Here is an 18,038-nt window from a genome sequence, read left to right on the forward strand (position 1 = left end):
ATTAAGCACTATGGCTTCTCAGTATTCATTCAAAAATATCAGTTTAAGTACCTCTGGGAACTCTACTACTTAAATATCCCCCTGGGGTGCCTAACACACTGCAACTGCTATGTATTTAACAACTGAGTTTGAATCCTGCCACTTCCACTTAATCAGCTCTGTGACCTTGAGCAACTTACTTGACTTCTCTTTGTTTTTGTTTCCTCATCCATAACATAACAATATTACAACGTAGGATTGATGGGAGTATTAGTTAATATTTGTTAAGCAAATATTGCCTCTGGTGATTCAGGACCTTTGTGTGTGTGTGTGTGTGTGTGTATTGCAGTTTATGATGTCTCTGGAGCAGCAAGTGACAGAAATTGTGTAGTCCTCAGTGACATTCACATCGACATCATGGACTATATCCAGCCTGCAACTTGCACTGATGCGGAGTTCCGTCAGATGTGGGCTGAATTCGAATGGGAAAACAAAGTTAGTCCTTGGGAGATATCCTTGAACTTCTTATCTTCCTTTTTGGCTAGTGTTGAGGGGTTCTCTGATAAAATTAGTCCCACTAAAAAGTGTCAGATGTGAGAAGCTGTCTCTTGATATCTATTCTTGCAAATTAATCTTCACCAGAAATTATGCAGTTAGGTCTGTAAGTTGCTATTGTAAATCGATGAGGGTAGCAGTTCTATGATTAATCTGATTGATCAAGACATTAAAGACAATATTCCATCCCTTGCATGTATAAATAATAATTCATCATTGAATCCAGTGTCCAAAAGATGTTTTACAGAGTCATTGGCCTTGATTTTTATTAGAAATATTTTATATGCGGCATGTTGATCTTGTATGAAGTTATCTATGTAAGAAAGTTCTGATCCCAACTTACAGTTTGTTGGATTTTGTAGAGATGTCATTTACTTTTTTTCTTGCCCAACCTCCTCACTATAACTACTGTGAAGGAGGTTCCATATGAGCTGAGTGTTTTTTCAACCTGAAGATAAGAAATCCACAACTTTCTCATTGTAAGGATTCTGATCTGCTTGACTTTTTCCCTCCCTCTTTGCAGGTAACAGTTAACACAAATATAGTTGATTTAAATGACTATTTACAGCATATATTAAAGTCGACCAACATGAAATGCCTCACTCCAGAGAAGGTAAGATTTAACTGAGAACTTCTTAAATCTGGCAGAGAGTAGTATGGCAGATTCCTGGCTTTGTTGGATTTCCTTTAGTGTATTTTTGTTTCTGTTGAGCATGAGAAAAGCAGTGTCATTCTGGACTAGTTAAAAAAGTTATCCCATGGAATGTGTCAGACCATTTACCCCTTTCTACTGTAGTGCACCAGCCTTCTTGTTACCAGTGCAGGGACCTGTGTGAGAGTAAAGTTAGTTTTCCTTGTCAGTCTTCTCCCTTTCAGCTAAAGGCTTCTTCCAAAATAGGTTATGATACTGGATTTAAAAATGTCCATACTCTCTTTTCTCTTGGCTCTCATTATGGGTCAGAATATATCTATTTGAATACAGAATTTTGAATACAGAATTTTGAAAAAAGACTAGAAAGAAAAATTAAACTGAGATTCTATGGAAATTTTTTTCTTTGTAGTATTTCTGCAAATGTTATAATACTAATTTTATCAGTAAAATTCTGCTAAATAGGTTTTAAGTTCTATCAGATACATAAAAAATACTGTATGCCCAGTACTGTATGAGCTGCTGGATGTACAGTAATGAACAAAACAAAAATGGTCTCTTCCTTCTGGGAGCTTAAGGTCTAGTGGAATCAGAAAACACTGTAAGTAAACAGAGAATATATATAAATACAAACTGGAATAAGTGCTGTCTTTTTGAAGTCATTTTTCCTGAGGCGTAATACAGACACAGTAACCTTCACACTTTTTACATAGACAGTTCTATGAATTTTGACACATTTAAGTAGTCATGTAACCACCACCACATGGTAAGTTCTATCTTGAAAAATGATAATTTACCTATGCTGGTGGGTCCTGCTTATATGTAGTTTGCTAGTGAAGCCCTGAATTTATTACATATTTCTTCCAGGCTCTTTCTGGTTACTGTGGCTTCATGGCAGCCAACCTCTATGCTCGTTCCATATTTGGAGAAGATGCACTTGCGAATGTCAGCATTGAAAAGCCAATTCAACAGGGACCAGAGGCCCCTGTTACAGGCCACATAAGAATTCGTGCAAAGAGTCAGGTAACAATTAAGGGGTTTTTTTGAGATCATCTCTGAACTGAATAAAAAGGAAGAATTCATTTCTTCATTATTTCTATATGTAGTATTCTCTATCATAGTAGTGTTTTATGTATTAGATGTGTGTATGTAATAATAGTATTCTCTGAATAGAAATAAAACTTTTGCTTCATTAAAATGGCCCACTTTTTGGGCCTTTAATTCTGGACTATTTGCCTAAGATAACAAGATTGGTTCCCGTAGAGTGTTTGTGAAATGGGTTCTCTAGAGTTTATGAAATCCAAGCTACAAATCTGTTGACTGTTTATAAATCTAGAACTAAAAGTACTTGACAAAGTAAAATTCTGCTGAGTCTGTTTTGTATCTCTTTGGTTTCATTATTATTATTTTTTAATGTTTTGTTTATTTTTGAGAGAGAGAGAAAGAGTACAAGCTGGGGAGGGACAGAAAGAGGGAGACAGAAGATCTAAAGCAGGCTCTAGGCTCTGAGCTGTCAGCACAGAGCCTGACGCGGGGTTCGAACTCATGAACCGCAAGATCATGACCTGGGCTGACATCGGATGCTTAACCAACTAAGCCACCCAGGCGCCCCTCATTATTGATGTGGTATCATTGAATGGGGACTTGGTTAAGATACAATAATCTACTGGTTTTATGTAGTTTTAATAATTATAAACATTTTCTTCTTTACAGGGAATGGCCTTAAGTCTTGGAGATAAAATCAACTTGTCTCAGAAGAAAACTAGTATATAAGAATTAAAAAAAAAAGTCCTTGCAGTTTTACAGTTAACATTAGATATGGGCTTACTGGACTCCTACATCTTTTGTACTCTCTCATGCTTTATGTTATATAGAATCTGAGTTCATGCTGAATGCATTCCAGCCAATAATTTATAGCCTTCCCTTAAATCAAGATTGAGTTTAAAATTATAGTTTGTCTTTTGTCTTAACAGTTCTGAATACTGTCCTTAAAGTATATAATATTTCTCACAGGTACCAAGACCATTTTCAAAGTACAATAAACAGATCTATTCCTAAATCTTTTGTTATTTTATAAATAAATCTATAATTACATAATTTTAGTTATGTAGCAATGGATTTCTTTTAGTTGGTTACACTTTGTTTTACACTTTTTAAATGTTTTTATTTTTGAGAGAGGGAGAGCACATGCACATGAATGGGGGGAGGGACAGAGAGAAAGGGAGTCAGAGGATCCGAAGCAGACTCTGCACTGACAGCGGAGAGCGTGATGCAGGGCTTGAACTCACGAACAATGAGATCATGACCTGAGCCAAAATCAGACATTTAACCGACTGAGCCACCCAAGTGCCCCTTTTTTCTGTTTTTTTTATTTTATATTTTTAAAATGGGTTTCTGTTATAAATTTAAATCACCTCTTGAGTTGTGTATATACAAACTTTATTAAGAGAATTTACAGGGGCACCTGAGTGGCTCATTCAATTGGGCATCCAACTCTTGATTTTGACTTAGGTTATGATCTCACAGTCAGTTAAATCAAGCCCTGTGTTAGGCTCTGCTCTGGGCATGCAGCCTGCTTGAGATTCTCTCCCTCTGCCCCTCCCCCATGTGTATACATGCACTCTGTCTCTCTCAAAAAAGAGAATTTGCAAATTGAGTGATATGACAGGTGCCTGTATGGCTCCGTCAGTTGAGCGTCCAACTCTTGATTTCAGCTCAGGACATGATCTCACAGTTCTTGGGTTCAAGCCCTGCATTGGGCTTTGTCCTGACCTGCTTGGGATTCTCTCCTTCTCTCTCTGCCCCTCCTTTACTTGTGCTGTCTCTGTCTCTGTGAAAATAAACTATTATTTATTTTTAAATGTTTATTTTTGAGAGAGAGAGCACGAGTGGAAGAGGGGAAGATAGAGAGAGAGAGACACAGAATCCAAAGCAGGCTCCAGGCTCTGAGCTGTCAGTACAGTGCCTGAGACGGGGCTCAAACCCACAAACCATGAGATCATGACTTGAGCTGAAGTTGGATGCTTAACCAACTGAGCCACCCAGTTGCCCCAAAATAAATAAACTTTAAAAAGAAAAATTCAGTGACATGAAATGAGACAGGTCTTGCGTTACTTGACTGAGTTTTACTTATTTACTATTTCAACAACCAGTATCTCCAGAAATGCCTTGTGTTCTAAAGGCTTTTCTCTGGAATTTAGCTCTAGGGGGAAAGTATCAAATAATTTGAGAAAATAGATCCATCTTTAGTTTAAAAAAGAGTATTATGAACCTCGACTTAAATAAACATACTATTCTTTTTAGAGAGAGAGCACACAACCAGGGATAGTGGCAGAGAGAGAGAATCTTAAGCAGGCTCCACACTCAATGCAGAGCCTGATGTGAGGCTTGATCCCATGACCCTCGTTCATGAGCTGAGCCAAAATCAAGAGATGCTCAACAGCCTGAGCCACCTGGGCACTCTAATAAACATACTACTGTTAATAAACATACTAGTGTTATCCTGAATCATAATGAAAAGTAATAATCCAAAATAGATCTTTTAATCGTTCACATTTAGCCGCAAGTCTTAGTTTATGTTTCTTAGGAATTCCATTGGCTACAGCCAGTTCCTGAGGCTGCACTGGGAGGAGTCAACTCCAGGGGATTCATAAAGCTGTGCTGTCCCATGTCTCCTCCGAGCCTGACTCCCTCCTCCCCTTTCCTTACTTTACACCAGGGCTTGGGCACCTTCACCCCTCAGTGTGATTCCAAATGGCTCTCTGTGCTGAGTTCCCCAGAGTCTGACTGTGCTGCCCTGTTGGCCCTTGCCTTCCTTGGGGATGACTGAGGTAGTCTGATCCTTTAGCTAAGTCTGAACATTGAACTATCATACTTTGTCTTCCAGCTAGGCCACAGGCTACATTCAGGATGTGTCCATAGGTACGGTGTGTGAAAGAACGAGAGCAGCATCTTCCATTTCAGCCCTTGAGTGACAATGGAATGATTTATTTGGAATATAAAGGAAATTGATACCTTGTATGATGTCATAAACTTTGAAGCCACTTGCTTTTTTAATCAGAAAGAACCAGAGGATTACAAGGCAGTTGAGATTCCAGAGCAGAGATCTCAAAGCAAAGTGAGTGGCTGCCAGTGGGGAAGATACTAGGAATGCAGGAAAGGGGTCAGTTTGATGCACTGAGTCAAGTGCTGGAAATTTATGATGAGAGCAGAGGAACTGGTGGAACTTTAGATCATTCCCCAAACTCTGTTCCATTGAACATTGGCTTCTTTGATATCATTAGGTATTCTGGGAGAAAAAGATTTCCATAGTCCAGTAAGTCAAAAGCTTCACATCGTCCTGAACAGGAAATTCCATGTACATTAGCATACCAGAAATTCTAAGAGAGCTCCTTCAATAAAGAAGCATGTTAATTTGGTTTAACCTAGCATATCCTTTTTTTTTTTAAACACTGTATTTTCTTTTTTGAAGGAGAGAGCATGAGCAGGGGAGGGGCAGAGAGACAATACAAATCAAAGTAGTCTCCAGGCTCTGAGCACCCAGCACAGAGTCGATGTGGGGCTCGAAACCACAAACATGGTATCATGACCTGAGCTGAAGTCGGATGCTTAACCGAGCCACCCAGGCACCCCTAACCCAGTGTATCTTAATCTCACTTGGTCAGAAAATCCATTTTTTATAGAATACCTATAGTTGATATAGGACAGAAAAAGTGACTTAGCATGTTAAAGGTTTTAGTTTTATAGTTACAGTCAACCAGTATTGCATTTAAAATCTCAAGGAATTCTGCATCTACATCTAATCTCTCTTGATAATATCAGAAAATTGCCTGCCTAACATACTAAAGCCAATTGGTGGGATCAGATTGGCTCACATTGCTGTTTTCTTAAGTTCATAAATTTAAGAGAGGAGAACAAAGAGAAAAAAGGTAATACACTTGTCAGATGTCTATACTACATTAAACTATTTACTTCATTAGCATTTTATTAGCTTCATGCAGTTAATAAATGTGAACTGAATCGGATAGCAGCACTACTTAGAGAAAGCTATTCACACTGTGCTGTCTTAGGATATAATATACATTTAAAGGTTGTGGTTGCTCATATTAGAAGATATTATATAATAGGACCATGATGTGTTATAAGAGAATAAACTTAGTATCTGACACCAGGTGAGGGCCTAATAACAGAAAAGGTATTGAATTAATAAACCTGTAAATCTTACAAGAGAATTAAATGGCGCTTCTGTTTTGCTGTAGTGACACTAGAGGGAGCTCTCAGGGCTCCCTTAGAGCTCTTAGGAAGGAAGTTACTTTCATTTTGGGATTAGAAGTGATTGGAGTTTAGGGCCACCTGGGTGGCTTAGTCGGTTAAGCGACCGACTTTCGCTTAGGTCATGATCTCGCGGTTCGTGGGTTCGAGCCCCGCGTCAGGCTCTGTGCTGACTGCCAGCTCAGAGACTGGAGCCTGTTTCATTCTGTGATTCCCTCTCTCTCTGACCCTCCCCTGCTCACGCTGTCTGTCTGTCTCTCTCTCTCCTAAAAATAAATAAAACATTAAAAAAAAAAAAGTGATTGGAGTTTAAAGGACTTTTGTTTTTAGGTTTATTTATTTTGAGAGAGAGCTTGTGTGTAAGTGTGGGAGGGACAGGGAGAGAGAGAGTCTCAAGTATAGAGCCTGATGCAGGGCTCAAACTCACAGACCATGAGATCATGACCTGAGCAGAAACCAAGAGTCAGATTCTTTTTTTTTTTCTTAATTTTGTTATAGTTTATTTATTTTTGAGACAGAGAGAGACAGAGCAAGAGCATGAGTGGGGGAAGGGCAGAGAGAGAGGCAGACACAGAATCTGAAGCAGGCTCCAGGCTCTGAGCTGTTAGCACAGAGCCCGACGCAGGGCTCGAACCCACGAACTGTGAGATCATGACCTGAGCTGAAGTTGGATGCTTAACCGACTGAGCCACCTAGGTGTCCCTCAAGAGTCAGATTCTTAACCAACCGAGCCACTCAGCCACCCCTTAAACTGTTTTTATAAAAAGGAAAAACAAGGCACTTTTCCTGTTAGCAAGGAGATTGATATTAGTGCTATTCCACTAGGTGGAATAGAAAATCATGCTATTTTCTACATGATTTATAAATAATATAGGTAACAAAACTCCTTTCAGGATATCTAAAAAGACACGAGATCCATAAATTTTTAGAAACTAAATAGTATCACAGGTGAAATAACTGTGCTACATTATTAGGTAACATAAGTAGTTTTACTGGTGATTTTTTTTTTTCTTCCACATTGGTAAATGTTCTTAGCTAATAATTTATAGCCTTTCCCTTCAGTCAACATTTAGTTTTAAATTATTGTTTGTTGTTGTTGGTTTAACAATTCTAAGTACTATCCTCAAAGTAGGGTCAAGGCCTATCTGCTGCCTGCCTTAGCTGTCCTCACCCATACTCTCAGCACACCATTCATGTCATCTGTCCTTGCCCCTAAGCTGCGCTCTCCACCCCCAGGATCTCAGGTGCCTAAAGACATAACCAGGTATAGTGTAGAAGTTCAGTATAGAAACAGAAAAATGTGGACTCCTGTATTCCACTTACTTGCTGTGTTCTTAGATAGTGATATAGCTGTTTTATTGAGTGTTTATGTGTGCGGGGCAGGACATTGAGTGCTTTTTCCATGACCTAAATAATCCCCCAGTGACTCTGAGGAAATACTACTATATCATCATTTACAGATGATGATTCTTATAGTCTTAGGAGAGGGTAATTAATTAAGGCTTGATAGTAAGAGCTGAACCTAGATATAAAGCCAGACAGTCACACACTGTCAGACAGTGTCAGACAGTCACACACAACTGGTGTGCAGCAAGTCACACACTGCCACCACTGTCTACTCAGTGCCTCAGTTTCCTCACCTGTAAGGTGCTTATAATGTCTACTTAACAGAGTTGGTGTGTGGACGAAGTTATATCCTGTATTTAATTGTGACTGTTTGGCACATAGCACATACTCCTCAGTAAATGTTCATTCCATTTCTTTCCTCATTTCCTTCATTCCTTAAACTGCAGTGAAGATGGAAACCTGCACTCACTCTCTTCATACCTCCCTCTGAATTTGGGTCCTAATTCTGTACTCTCCTTGAATGCTTTTGTCATTTAGCACCAGTTCAAAAGATTCTTCATTTGTCCAGAATTCCTTAAGTGAGGTGTCATTCACTGGCCCTCAACTTTATAACGTTTTTTGTGTCAAGTTTTTTCTTTTCAAATTTGTATTTAAATTCTAGTTCATTAACATGCATCAATTTTTTAAAAAGCGTTTTAAAGTTTATTTTAAGAGAGAGGGAGCAGGCATGGGAGAGACGGGGATGGGGGGGGAGAGAGAGAGAAAGAGAGGGAATGAATCCCAACCAGGCTCCGTGTTGTCAGTGTTCAGTGTGAAGCCCGAGGCGGTGCTCGAACTCATGAACAATGAGATCATAACCTGAGCTAAAGTCAAGAGTTGGACACTTAACCAACTGAGCCACCCAGGTACCCCATGTCATGTCAATTTTTTAATTAGCTCTTGGCACTTCTGCTTATCCACTGTTATCACAGCTAATGTGTCTGTCACACCCATATACCTCATATGATAAATGGTCAGTGATGAACGTACCGGTTTTATTTGCTTTTAGAATGACAGTCACATGAGCAGTTCTTTAAAAACTGAGCCCAGCGTTCTGTGCAGCCAGCTTATAGTAATAACATGATGTTTAGAGTTGCTCAGTCACCACGTCAGTTCTAGCAGTCTGACCTTTTTCTCTTTATTTTCTCCACCTAGCGATGGCAGGATCTCTTTGATTAAGAAGTCAGTTATGCAGTGAAAAAGAATGCAAGTGGGATTTGTACCTTTCATCTGGGGTTCTGTGTATCACTGTGGGATTCTGAGAAAAGAGCTCTATGTCTTTCTGAATAATTGTAAAACCAACAAGATTTACCAGTGGAATGCAGCATGGTGGGCTGAAACAATCCTCGAATGAATCTTCTGAACTCTTATCTCTGTTCTCTAAGTAACTTTCTGAAAGCAGATACATCTGTGTGGGCCTATCTCCTTATCTCTAAAATGAAATAATTCTGGGGGCGCCTGGGTGGCTTAGTTGGTTGGGTGTCCGACTTTCGCTTAGGTCATGGTCTCGCAGTTCGTGGGTTCGAGCCCCGCGTCGGGCTCTATGCTGGCTGCCGGCTCAGAGCCTGGAGCCTGTTTCGGAGTCTGTGTCTCCCTCTCTCTTTGACCCTCCCCTGCTCATGCTGTCTCTCTCTCTCTCTCTCCTAGAAATAAATAAAACATTTAAAAAATTTAAAAAAATAAATAAATAAAATAAAATGAAATAATTCTGTTAGCTGACCTCCAGGGTTCCTGGCTGAAAAAACCCATATGAAAAAATAAAAATCCTTGTGTTTTTATAGCTATCTCTTTAACAAATTGTGTCATCAGCTGGGATGTCTCCTGGATATTACCCACAGGCCACTTAAAATTCACATTGTGAAATGAGCTTACCTTGCCCTTCAAACTGTCCCTCTGCTATGTTCTTTGTCTGGTCATTGGTGCTAGAAACCCAGTGGTCACCTTAACTCTTCCCTTCCATATCTCATCAGACACCAAGTCCCATGTTCTCCCTTCCTCGGTGTTTCTATAATCTTTTCTTCTCGCCCCTACCACCATCGCCCTAATTTAGACTCTTGTCATCTTTAGCCTAGTCTGCAGTGGCCGAACCATACATTTCATATATAATCCTACATTTAAAACCTACACTTTCATCTTGACCACATGCAACAGTAGCTATACAATTCCTTCACCTACTCAGACTCTTCACTGGTAATACCACTTTGAGATACCTACCTGAAAAAAAAGTCTAAAGATTTTAATGTATTTTTTATAATGAAAATTGAAAACAACTAGGACACCCCACAGTGAATATTAATAAGCAAATCGTATAAATTATATACTGTATATATCAGAGGACCCACTAGACAGTAGATGCCCAATAAATTCTGAGTGACCAAATGAAGGAGGCATGGAGCTATAAAGATAACAGGGTGTGGATTAAATCACACCATTGACATGTGCCTATGAAATAATGTTAGGTGGGAAAAAAAGATAGCACTCTCTAAGAATGTTTCCTGCATTAAGATGATTCCCGACATGTCACAGAGCTACTGCCTATCTCTCAAGTGAATAGAAAACCAAAATCTCACATCTGTCATATCACTAATACATCTTGAGAATAAATGCTGTCTACCCCCTGAGGACACTGGGTGTGGCTAAGATATTTCATTGGCCACAGTCCCTGAGTCCAGCTCTTGTGATTTTTAGATCTGTGATCTTGATCTCTGGGGTTTAAGTGGCTGAAAGCTCAGCTTCTTTTGGGCCCACCCAGAGAGCTGGCATCCCCTTGTAAGTGAGCACTGCATTCTCTTAGAAGAGGGTGGGGACTGAATCACCGTACAGGACTTCACAGCCAGGGACGGGGGGAAAACGCCTATCTGGCTCCAGGAGTCTGGGAAAATTACTGAACTCTACTAAGCTATGTAAACTATTTCTTAAAGCCCAACAACATTAAAAAGTAAATGTAATTAGTCATAATCAAAATGTTCTCTTTCTATGAAGTTAAGGTCACACTTTTGTTTTTAATGGCCCTGTGCTTTGAGTAAAGGTGTGACTCATGACTGTTGAGAACACGGTTTTTAAACTATCTCTGCTAGTACACTAGGGTTCTACTGGCTAGACCAGTGTGTTCCCATGGCTGAAATCAAATATTGGTGGTCTTTTTCGTAGGTCCAAGAAAAGCTGGTAGAAAGAATTTTGTCAATTTTATGTTTTTTCTCCATACATGTTCTCACCACATTAATACCTGCTACCAAATTTAAGAAGTAATAAAGAAGTATTATGGGAATATTTGGCTAGCTGAGTGTTCTTGGTCTAAATAGCTTTTCTTTGTGGCCACGTGTACCCCTCGTGGTTTTATGTTGCATACCTATGTTTTCTGCAAGTAAACTCTTCCTCGTTCATCAAACTGAATTAAATGTGTTACTATCATGGGGTCAGCAAAGGGTAACTTGATTTCTAGATGCTCCACCCCTGGCCTATGTGTCTGTGTGAAATATGACTTATAAAATCCAAAAGTTCTTACGTAATTCATATGGATCATATACTCACAGGCACCATTTACCTTAATGAAAATAAGCCTTGGTCATGGAAGTACAAATCCAAATTCAGGTAGTTCCTGGCTTACGCCTTCAGTGTAACAACCTCTGGAAAAGTCCTGGAAGAGTGTCAGGTTTTTGACACTCAATCTGTAAGATTTTCCCCTTATTTCCTAACCTAAGGCACAAGACGGGGACTTTCTAGGATCCTTGGGTTCTAACTAATAAGAACTGCGATGTATTATTAAGGCTAAGATTCACTTTGGTGAGTATTTTAATGACCACACAATAAACACCTAATCAGAGCACCATTTAATAAGTCTTTAGACTTAGACATGAGAAAAATGTGCCAGCTGCTGAGAGAGCACAGAAAACTGGTGACAGAAGAAAAGTATGATTTCACAAGAGGTGACATTGGAACTCAGCCTTGAAAAGCGAAAATTTGCCTGCTGAATGTCACTTGAGGGTTAGAGAGAAGGGATACCAAAGCCATTCCAGCCACAGAATAGTTTTGGGTACCGTCACAGAGGGGCATGCACAAGAGAGATGGGTTTGCTCAGCATAGGGTGTGTTGCAGGCCCTGGCAGAGGGTGAGGGTGGAGATGGTGGACAAGGGTCAGAGCGTGAAGGACAGGCTGAGGCATTTGAACTTTATCTTGGAGGGAATGAAAAACTATTAAGGATTTTGAGTAGATGAGAGAAACATTTGCATTTAGAGAAACCTCTGGCTAATGTTGGGAGAATAGATTGGGGGCATGAGAGACCAGTGAGGAATGTGTTGTAGAAGTCAAGAGTTATTTTGACAGAAGGTGGTGTGGAGGGCGGGTCATGGGGGAGGGGGTGGCAGAGAGAGTGGAGGACAGGCTTCCCTAAGGACAAACACTGCTCTGATAAGTGGGTGGGGTTGCTAAATCTGCTTCTCCTCAATATATAAAATCCTTACCCTTCCTGTCTTTAAAGGTTACTGAAATGGCACTTTACATAATCTGTAAAGGCATGTACAAATGTGCAGAGTAGTTATTAATAGTATTGTTATAATGATTTTTATCCACAGAACAAATACCATGAAGTTGAGTGATATGAAATTGCCTCTTTTATGGCCAAAAAAAAAAAAAAAACAAACTCAGAAATTTCATATGATTCAGCCTAATAGTTTGTGACTTTTCCCCTGTTCCTGCCTCCTTTTTGGGCATATCATTGTCCCCCTGCCTTTTTTTAAGATGAGCAATACATTCCATCCAAGGGATTCCCAGGAATTCTGGGAAGGCAAGAGTATAAAGTGTACCAGCTTTGGAATCAGATTTTTCTCTGTAATTGATTAACAGCAGTCTTGGACTAGTCGGTTCGTTTTATCCTTCCCCTCCCCACAATCTGGAAAATAGAAATAATGCCTGACTCGCAGTGTTATTAAATGAGAAAAGTCATGCCTTGTGGCATGTAAAAGGTGTTGAATAAAAGTTAGTCTCAACTCCTCTTCCCTCAGCCCCTACTCATTTTTCCTACTTGTTCACAGAGGGCTGGGCACAGAACCCCAGTTATCTGCTTTCTTGTGTCCCCAGAAAGCCGAGTGAATAGCTGCATACCAGGGATTTGGGTGTTTAAGAAATGTTCAGCTGTCATAATAGCTTCAAGCCAAAACCTTTTAAACTAGTGACCATTTAAACTATCAAACATGATTCCATGGAATTGTCTTAGTGCACAATTTGTGTCAAATTGTTCCGGAATGCCACAAGCCTCGTCACTTTCCACATCATTCAGGAAGTTACTCATTTAGCACTTCCAATAAACTCATACATACAGACTGTGTCATGTTCCTCTGGCAGTGTAATCACCTTTTCCCCCCTTTTAATGTGATAACTGCCTTTTGCAGAAGAAAAAGAAAAACAGTCGTAGTAGTATTCATTTCCTTATATTGGTGCCTCTGAATCCAACCCAAAAGGTGAAGTCAAAATTGCTGACCCTCCACGCTCCTGGGTCCCAATAGAACAACTAGATTTTTGCCTCAGTCTCCTTGCTTGACATTTTCCCTTACGAGGAGTTCCAATTTTGTATTAATTAAGTGGTTTTTTTCTTCTTGAGCTGCACCTTTGGGTAAGCATCATTCTTGCATATGTGGTGAACAAGACAGACAAAATCTTTGCACTCTTGAGCTTATGTTTTTGCAACAAAAATAAAATATTTTCAGAGTGGATGAGTGCTCTGCAAGAAATAAATAGGCTAATGGGACAGATACTGGCTGGTGGAGGGTAACGGTAGAAAGGGTTGACAGGGAAGTAAGGCAGGAATATGGCCCTGGGGTAGAAATGAGTTTGGTACATTTGAGGAGCAGAATGACAGGGATTCCTGCTTCCTTTTTGCTATAGAGGGATAAAGTGGTAGAAGATGCAGTAGGAGAGGAAGACAAGGAGCAGATAAACATTATTCTCTGAGGGGTACCTGGGTGGTTCAGTCAGTTAAGCGTTGACTTCAGCTCAGGTCATGATCTCACGGTTCGTGAGTTCAAGCCCTGCATCAGACTCTCTGCTGTCAGCACTGAGTTTGCTTTGAATCCTCTCTCTCCTCTCTCTCTGCTCCTCCCTCTCAAAAATAAAATAAACATTTAAAAAAATTATTCTCTGAGCTTTGACCCCAGTTTCTCTGGAGGGTTGGATTCTGTAGATAGCTATAGACTTGGACCTTTTTTTTTTTTAATGTTTATTTTTGAGAGAGAGAGAGAGAGAGAGACAGAGTGTGAGAAGAGAAGAGGCAGAGCAAGAGGGAGACACAGAAACTGAAGCAAGATCCAGGCTCTGTGCTGTCAGCACAGAGCCTGATGTGCGGCTCAAACTTAGGAACCGTGAGATCATGACCTGAACTGAAGTCGGTTGCTTAACCACTGAGTCACCCAGGTGCCCCAGCAGTTAATAACATGTTAAAAATGCTAGTAATTTTATATTCTTTCCAAGGCAAAGAATAGCTTAAAAAAATTTTTTTTAATGTTTATTTTTGAGAGGGAGAGAGTGCAAGGGGGGCGGGAGGGGCAGAGAGAGAGGGAGACACAGAATCTGAAGCAGCCTCCAGTCTCTGAGCTGTCAGCGCACAGCCTAGTGCAGGGCTCGAGCCCATAAATGGTGAGATCATGACCTGAACCAAAGTCAGCACTCAACCAATTGAGTGCCCCTGTTTATTTATTTTTCAGAGAGACAGAGCATGAGTGGGGGAGGAGCAGAGAGAGAGGGAGACACAGAATCCGAAGCAGGCTCCAGGCTCCAGCTGTCTGCACAGAGCCCAGCACGGGGCTCGAGCCCACAAACCATGAGATCATGACCTGAGCTGAAGTCTGATGCTTAACCGTCTAAGCCACCCAGGCGCCCCTCCAAGGCAAAGAACAGATAAGTGACTTGCCTGACAACATGGATAATGAGTAACTGTGCTGAGGCAGAAATGACGTTTGTTCCACATGAACTATGGGCTAGACACAGTGCTAGTGTCAACATGGAGATAACTTCTGGCACTTCCCTTAAAACTCACAGGTCACAGCACTGTGGCCCTTCAGTGACCATCGTGGGAGAAAGGCATCTAGATGTCCACACCCACCAAGACTGTAGGTGACATACACAGAAATCAGGATGCTATTGGGAAGGGGGACATGGATGCTGAACAGCCTATGTTGACCATCTTTATTCTCTTGTCTCAGGCTACATTCCAGTCTCGTGTTCTGTTGCCCCTTCAAGATAGAGCCCCTCACCTCTTCTCTGAGGGTCATCTATAAAATGGGCATACCATGGTTTTCATTATTGTTGGCTATGCAATAGGAATAAGGCCCAGCTTTGAGTGGCCAAGCTTCCAGGAATGAGGTGGGTCCCCACCAATGCCCTTTGAAAAAGTAAGATGGGAACCATCAGAGTTTGGGAACCTAGGGGACTGAAGAAGAAGGGAACCAGATAGAATCAGATTTTTCCTTACAGTTGTTGAAGGAAAAAGTGAGAGGGAAAGGAGATGGGCAGGGGATGGGGGGAGAGGGTAGTCCTCCAGCAGCCTCATTCAGATGTGACACAATTATAGGGTGTGTGATAAGTAATGATTCCTTTAAAGCCCTGTTGGTTTCCTGGGAAAGCTGTTTCTAGGTTGACCCACTGGGCTCTCTTTAGTTCCCACAGAAGACAGACCAGACAGCCTGGTGAATGGCCTTCATCAGATGGTTGGGAAGAGGCTCGGAGGCAGAAACTGAAGCCCATGCCTCATCTGTAGGGTATCTGAGCTGTGCATTCTCACCCTGACCCTAAGTTGTTGACAGCAAATTGCAAAGAGACTAAGCACGTGTCATTCCCATGGCAGCCAGACCCGTAATAGAAGCAAAGAAAATAAGCTTCTGTGTGAGACCAAAGAAGCTTCTTTTCCCTTTGTCCAAAGAGCAGTGGGGAGGTGGCACACAATGGCATGTCTGTAGCCCTGGGTTCTCTCTAGTTGGGTCTCCACCGCTGCCTCGCCAAGAGTGGAACATCTCTCCTCTTGTTGGGCTTAATCTTCAAGACCCAGCTCTTCTGCCACTTCCTTTGCAAAGCCTGCTCAGACTCTCCCTAACTGTTCTTTTTGTGTGCTCACATAGCATCCTGTATTCCTCCATTATACCAGGTAGCAGAGCTTAGCATGTTACCATGTCTGTCTCCTCTGTTAGACTATGAACTCCAAAGTTAGGGACTCTGTCTGATTCATCTCACTATTGCCCTTGCCCAGCTCAGTGACCGACAGGCTTAGCACTCAGCAAGGTTTCTTGAATAAATGAACGTATAAAGTGGAGATAGCCTTCATCCCAGTGCTCTTCCAAAACTGGGAGTCAAGAGTCCAAATGCTACCATTAACTCCCCGTGCAATAATGATAATAACAGTTCACATGTGGACAGCAGTTTGAAGTTTACAATGCAATTTTGCATCAATTATCTCTTTGATCCTCACACCGAGCCAATTATGACTATCATTTCACAGATGGGAAAACTGAGCTCAGAGAGGTGAAGTAATTGGTTAAGTTGCTCAGCATGTAAGTGATGGGGCCAGAAATGGAACTCTGACCTCTGACCCAGAGCATGTCTTCTCTTTATTACATGTTGGTACTTTGACTGCTGGAACATCCTTGTTCCATTATGAAACAATCAGGAAGACAAAATCCTCTCCATTATAAACTTTAAGTTCATGGCGGATTACTCCCTTCACCTCCTGCTTAATGGAAACTTGGCTATCCCTCAAAGCCACACCTCCCCAAATTCTCTTCCACCCTCTTGATTGGAAGCTGCCTATCCTCACATATTCCAGTGGGGCCTCCATTGGTGGTCCCGCCATTTCCCATGGACACCAACCTACCACTACACTTCTGTCACATGCAAATTTACTTCCCCTTTGAGGCTTATGCCATCCATTTCAACGCATCAGACCCTCTGTCCCCAGGGCTTTGAGTCTTGAATAAGTGACCCAAGAATGGAGGACGTGACAGGACGGCCTGTCCTTGAGGCACATGCCACCTTCCAAAACATCTTTTCAGTAGTTGTCATTTGGCCACCTCGGTCCCGAAAGTCTTCTCCACTTTAAGCCCGCCATCACCAGGTCACTTCGCCATACGAAGCCATTTACCATCCTGGTCTCTGTATTCCTTAATGTTGGCAGTAATAACCAGTGTCTTACATCCACGGTTATACCGTGGACCTTCTCAGGACCTGGCACCACTCCCTTTGAGAGGTCTTGAGGTCTGGGGCACTGCATCTCTGACGTCATCCCCGGTTCTCTGCCCCCTCACTCTCTTGCTCTGCCATGCCTGCTCCTGGACACCCCAGTTAGCACAAGGCCATTGGCTTCACTATATTCTTCCAAGTCCATCACCCACCTTGGTATTTCCGGTCCTTCCCTATTAGCCTAGACCTTACAGTGCAGTGTGAATACCAGCATTATTCTCTTTCTGCCACGCCCATTCTGAGAAGCTTAAACTTTGTATCAGTCCAACCTCTGCCTTCTCAGTCGCTACTCTTGGGCGACTGAACACAACCACACTGACTTAAAGTAGCTGTGTGGTCATCCCTCACGGGGGCTCTCCTCGGTATTGCAATCTTGGTCAACTCTTCCCAATAGGTGCAAATTCGTTAACTAACAAAACTGGTTAACCTCTTCATTCATTTGACAAACATTTGTTTATCAACTGTTACATGCCAGGCAATGTGCTACATGTGAAACACATTAAAGTAGACAAAAACAGTCCACAAACACGGTGCCGCCTTCACAGAATTGTGGTCTGGCAGAGGAAGGAGGCTTTGTCCACTGTGTGCAAACATGTACTCACAGCTGGGAAGAGTGCTGCAAAGGGAAAAATTCCAAGTACTGTAACAGCACCCAACAGGGAGACCCACCCGAGTCTGATGGGCTAGAGAAGTCCTCCCTGAGACACTGACTCTTGATTTCAGAACCAAAGGAACGGTTCAGATGAACTAAGTGACAGGAGTGGGCATGGTGGAATGGAAGGGCTTTCCAGATGGAGGGAAGAGTATCTGTGGAGGTCCCGGGGCAGGAAGAAGGAAGCAAATGAAAGGGGGCCCTGTGAAAGTGCATGGAGAACACTGAGGGCAAGGCTGGAGAAGTCAACATGAGCCAGATTTTGGGGGCATTTCAAGGATTTTGAAACACTGTAGGGTTTTATGTAGAGGAGGGCATCATCTGAT

The 18,038-nt window shown here is 41.6% G+C and overlaps 1 protein-coding gene across 1 annotated transcript in view; it reads left to right on the top strand.

Moving 5' to 3' along the window:
* COPB1 (COPI coat complex subunit beta 1) overlaps nucleotides 1–3,242 on the top strand; it is a 46,857-nt gene extending 43,615 nt beyond the window's left edge. The window contains exons 19-22 of the mRNA XM_039251826.1: nucleotides 329–474; nucleotides 1,058–1,147; nucleotides 2,051–2,206; nucleotides 2,897–3,242. Of these exons, the coding sequence (XP_039107757.1) occupies nucleotides 329–474; nucleotides 1,058–1,147; nucleotides 2,051–2,206; nucleotides 2,897–2,956 (452 nt within the window). The 3' untranslated portion in view covers nucleotides 2,957–3,242. The remainder of the gene's footprint in view (nucleotides 1–328; nucleotides 475–1,057; nucleotides 1,148–2,050; nucleotides 2,207–2,896) is intronic.
* The last annotated feature ends 14,796 nt before the right edge of the window (nucleotides 3,243–18,038 follow it).

The sequence above is a fragment of the Hyaena hyaena genome, unplaced genomic scaffold, assembly GCF_003009895.1.
Source record: "Hyaena hyaena isolate Hyena2069 unplaced genomic scaffold, ASM300989v1 scaffold_401, whole genome shotgun sequence".
Taxonomy (NCBI): domain Eukaryota; kingdom Metazoa; phylum Chordata; class Mammalia; order Carnivora; family Hyaenidae; genus Hyaena; species Hyaena hyaena.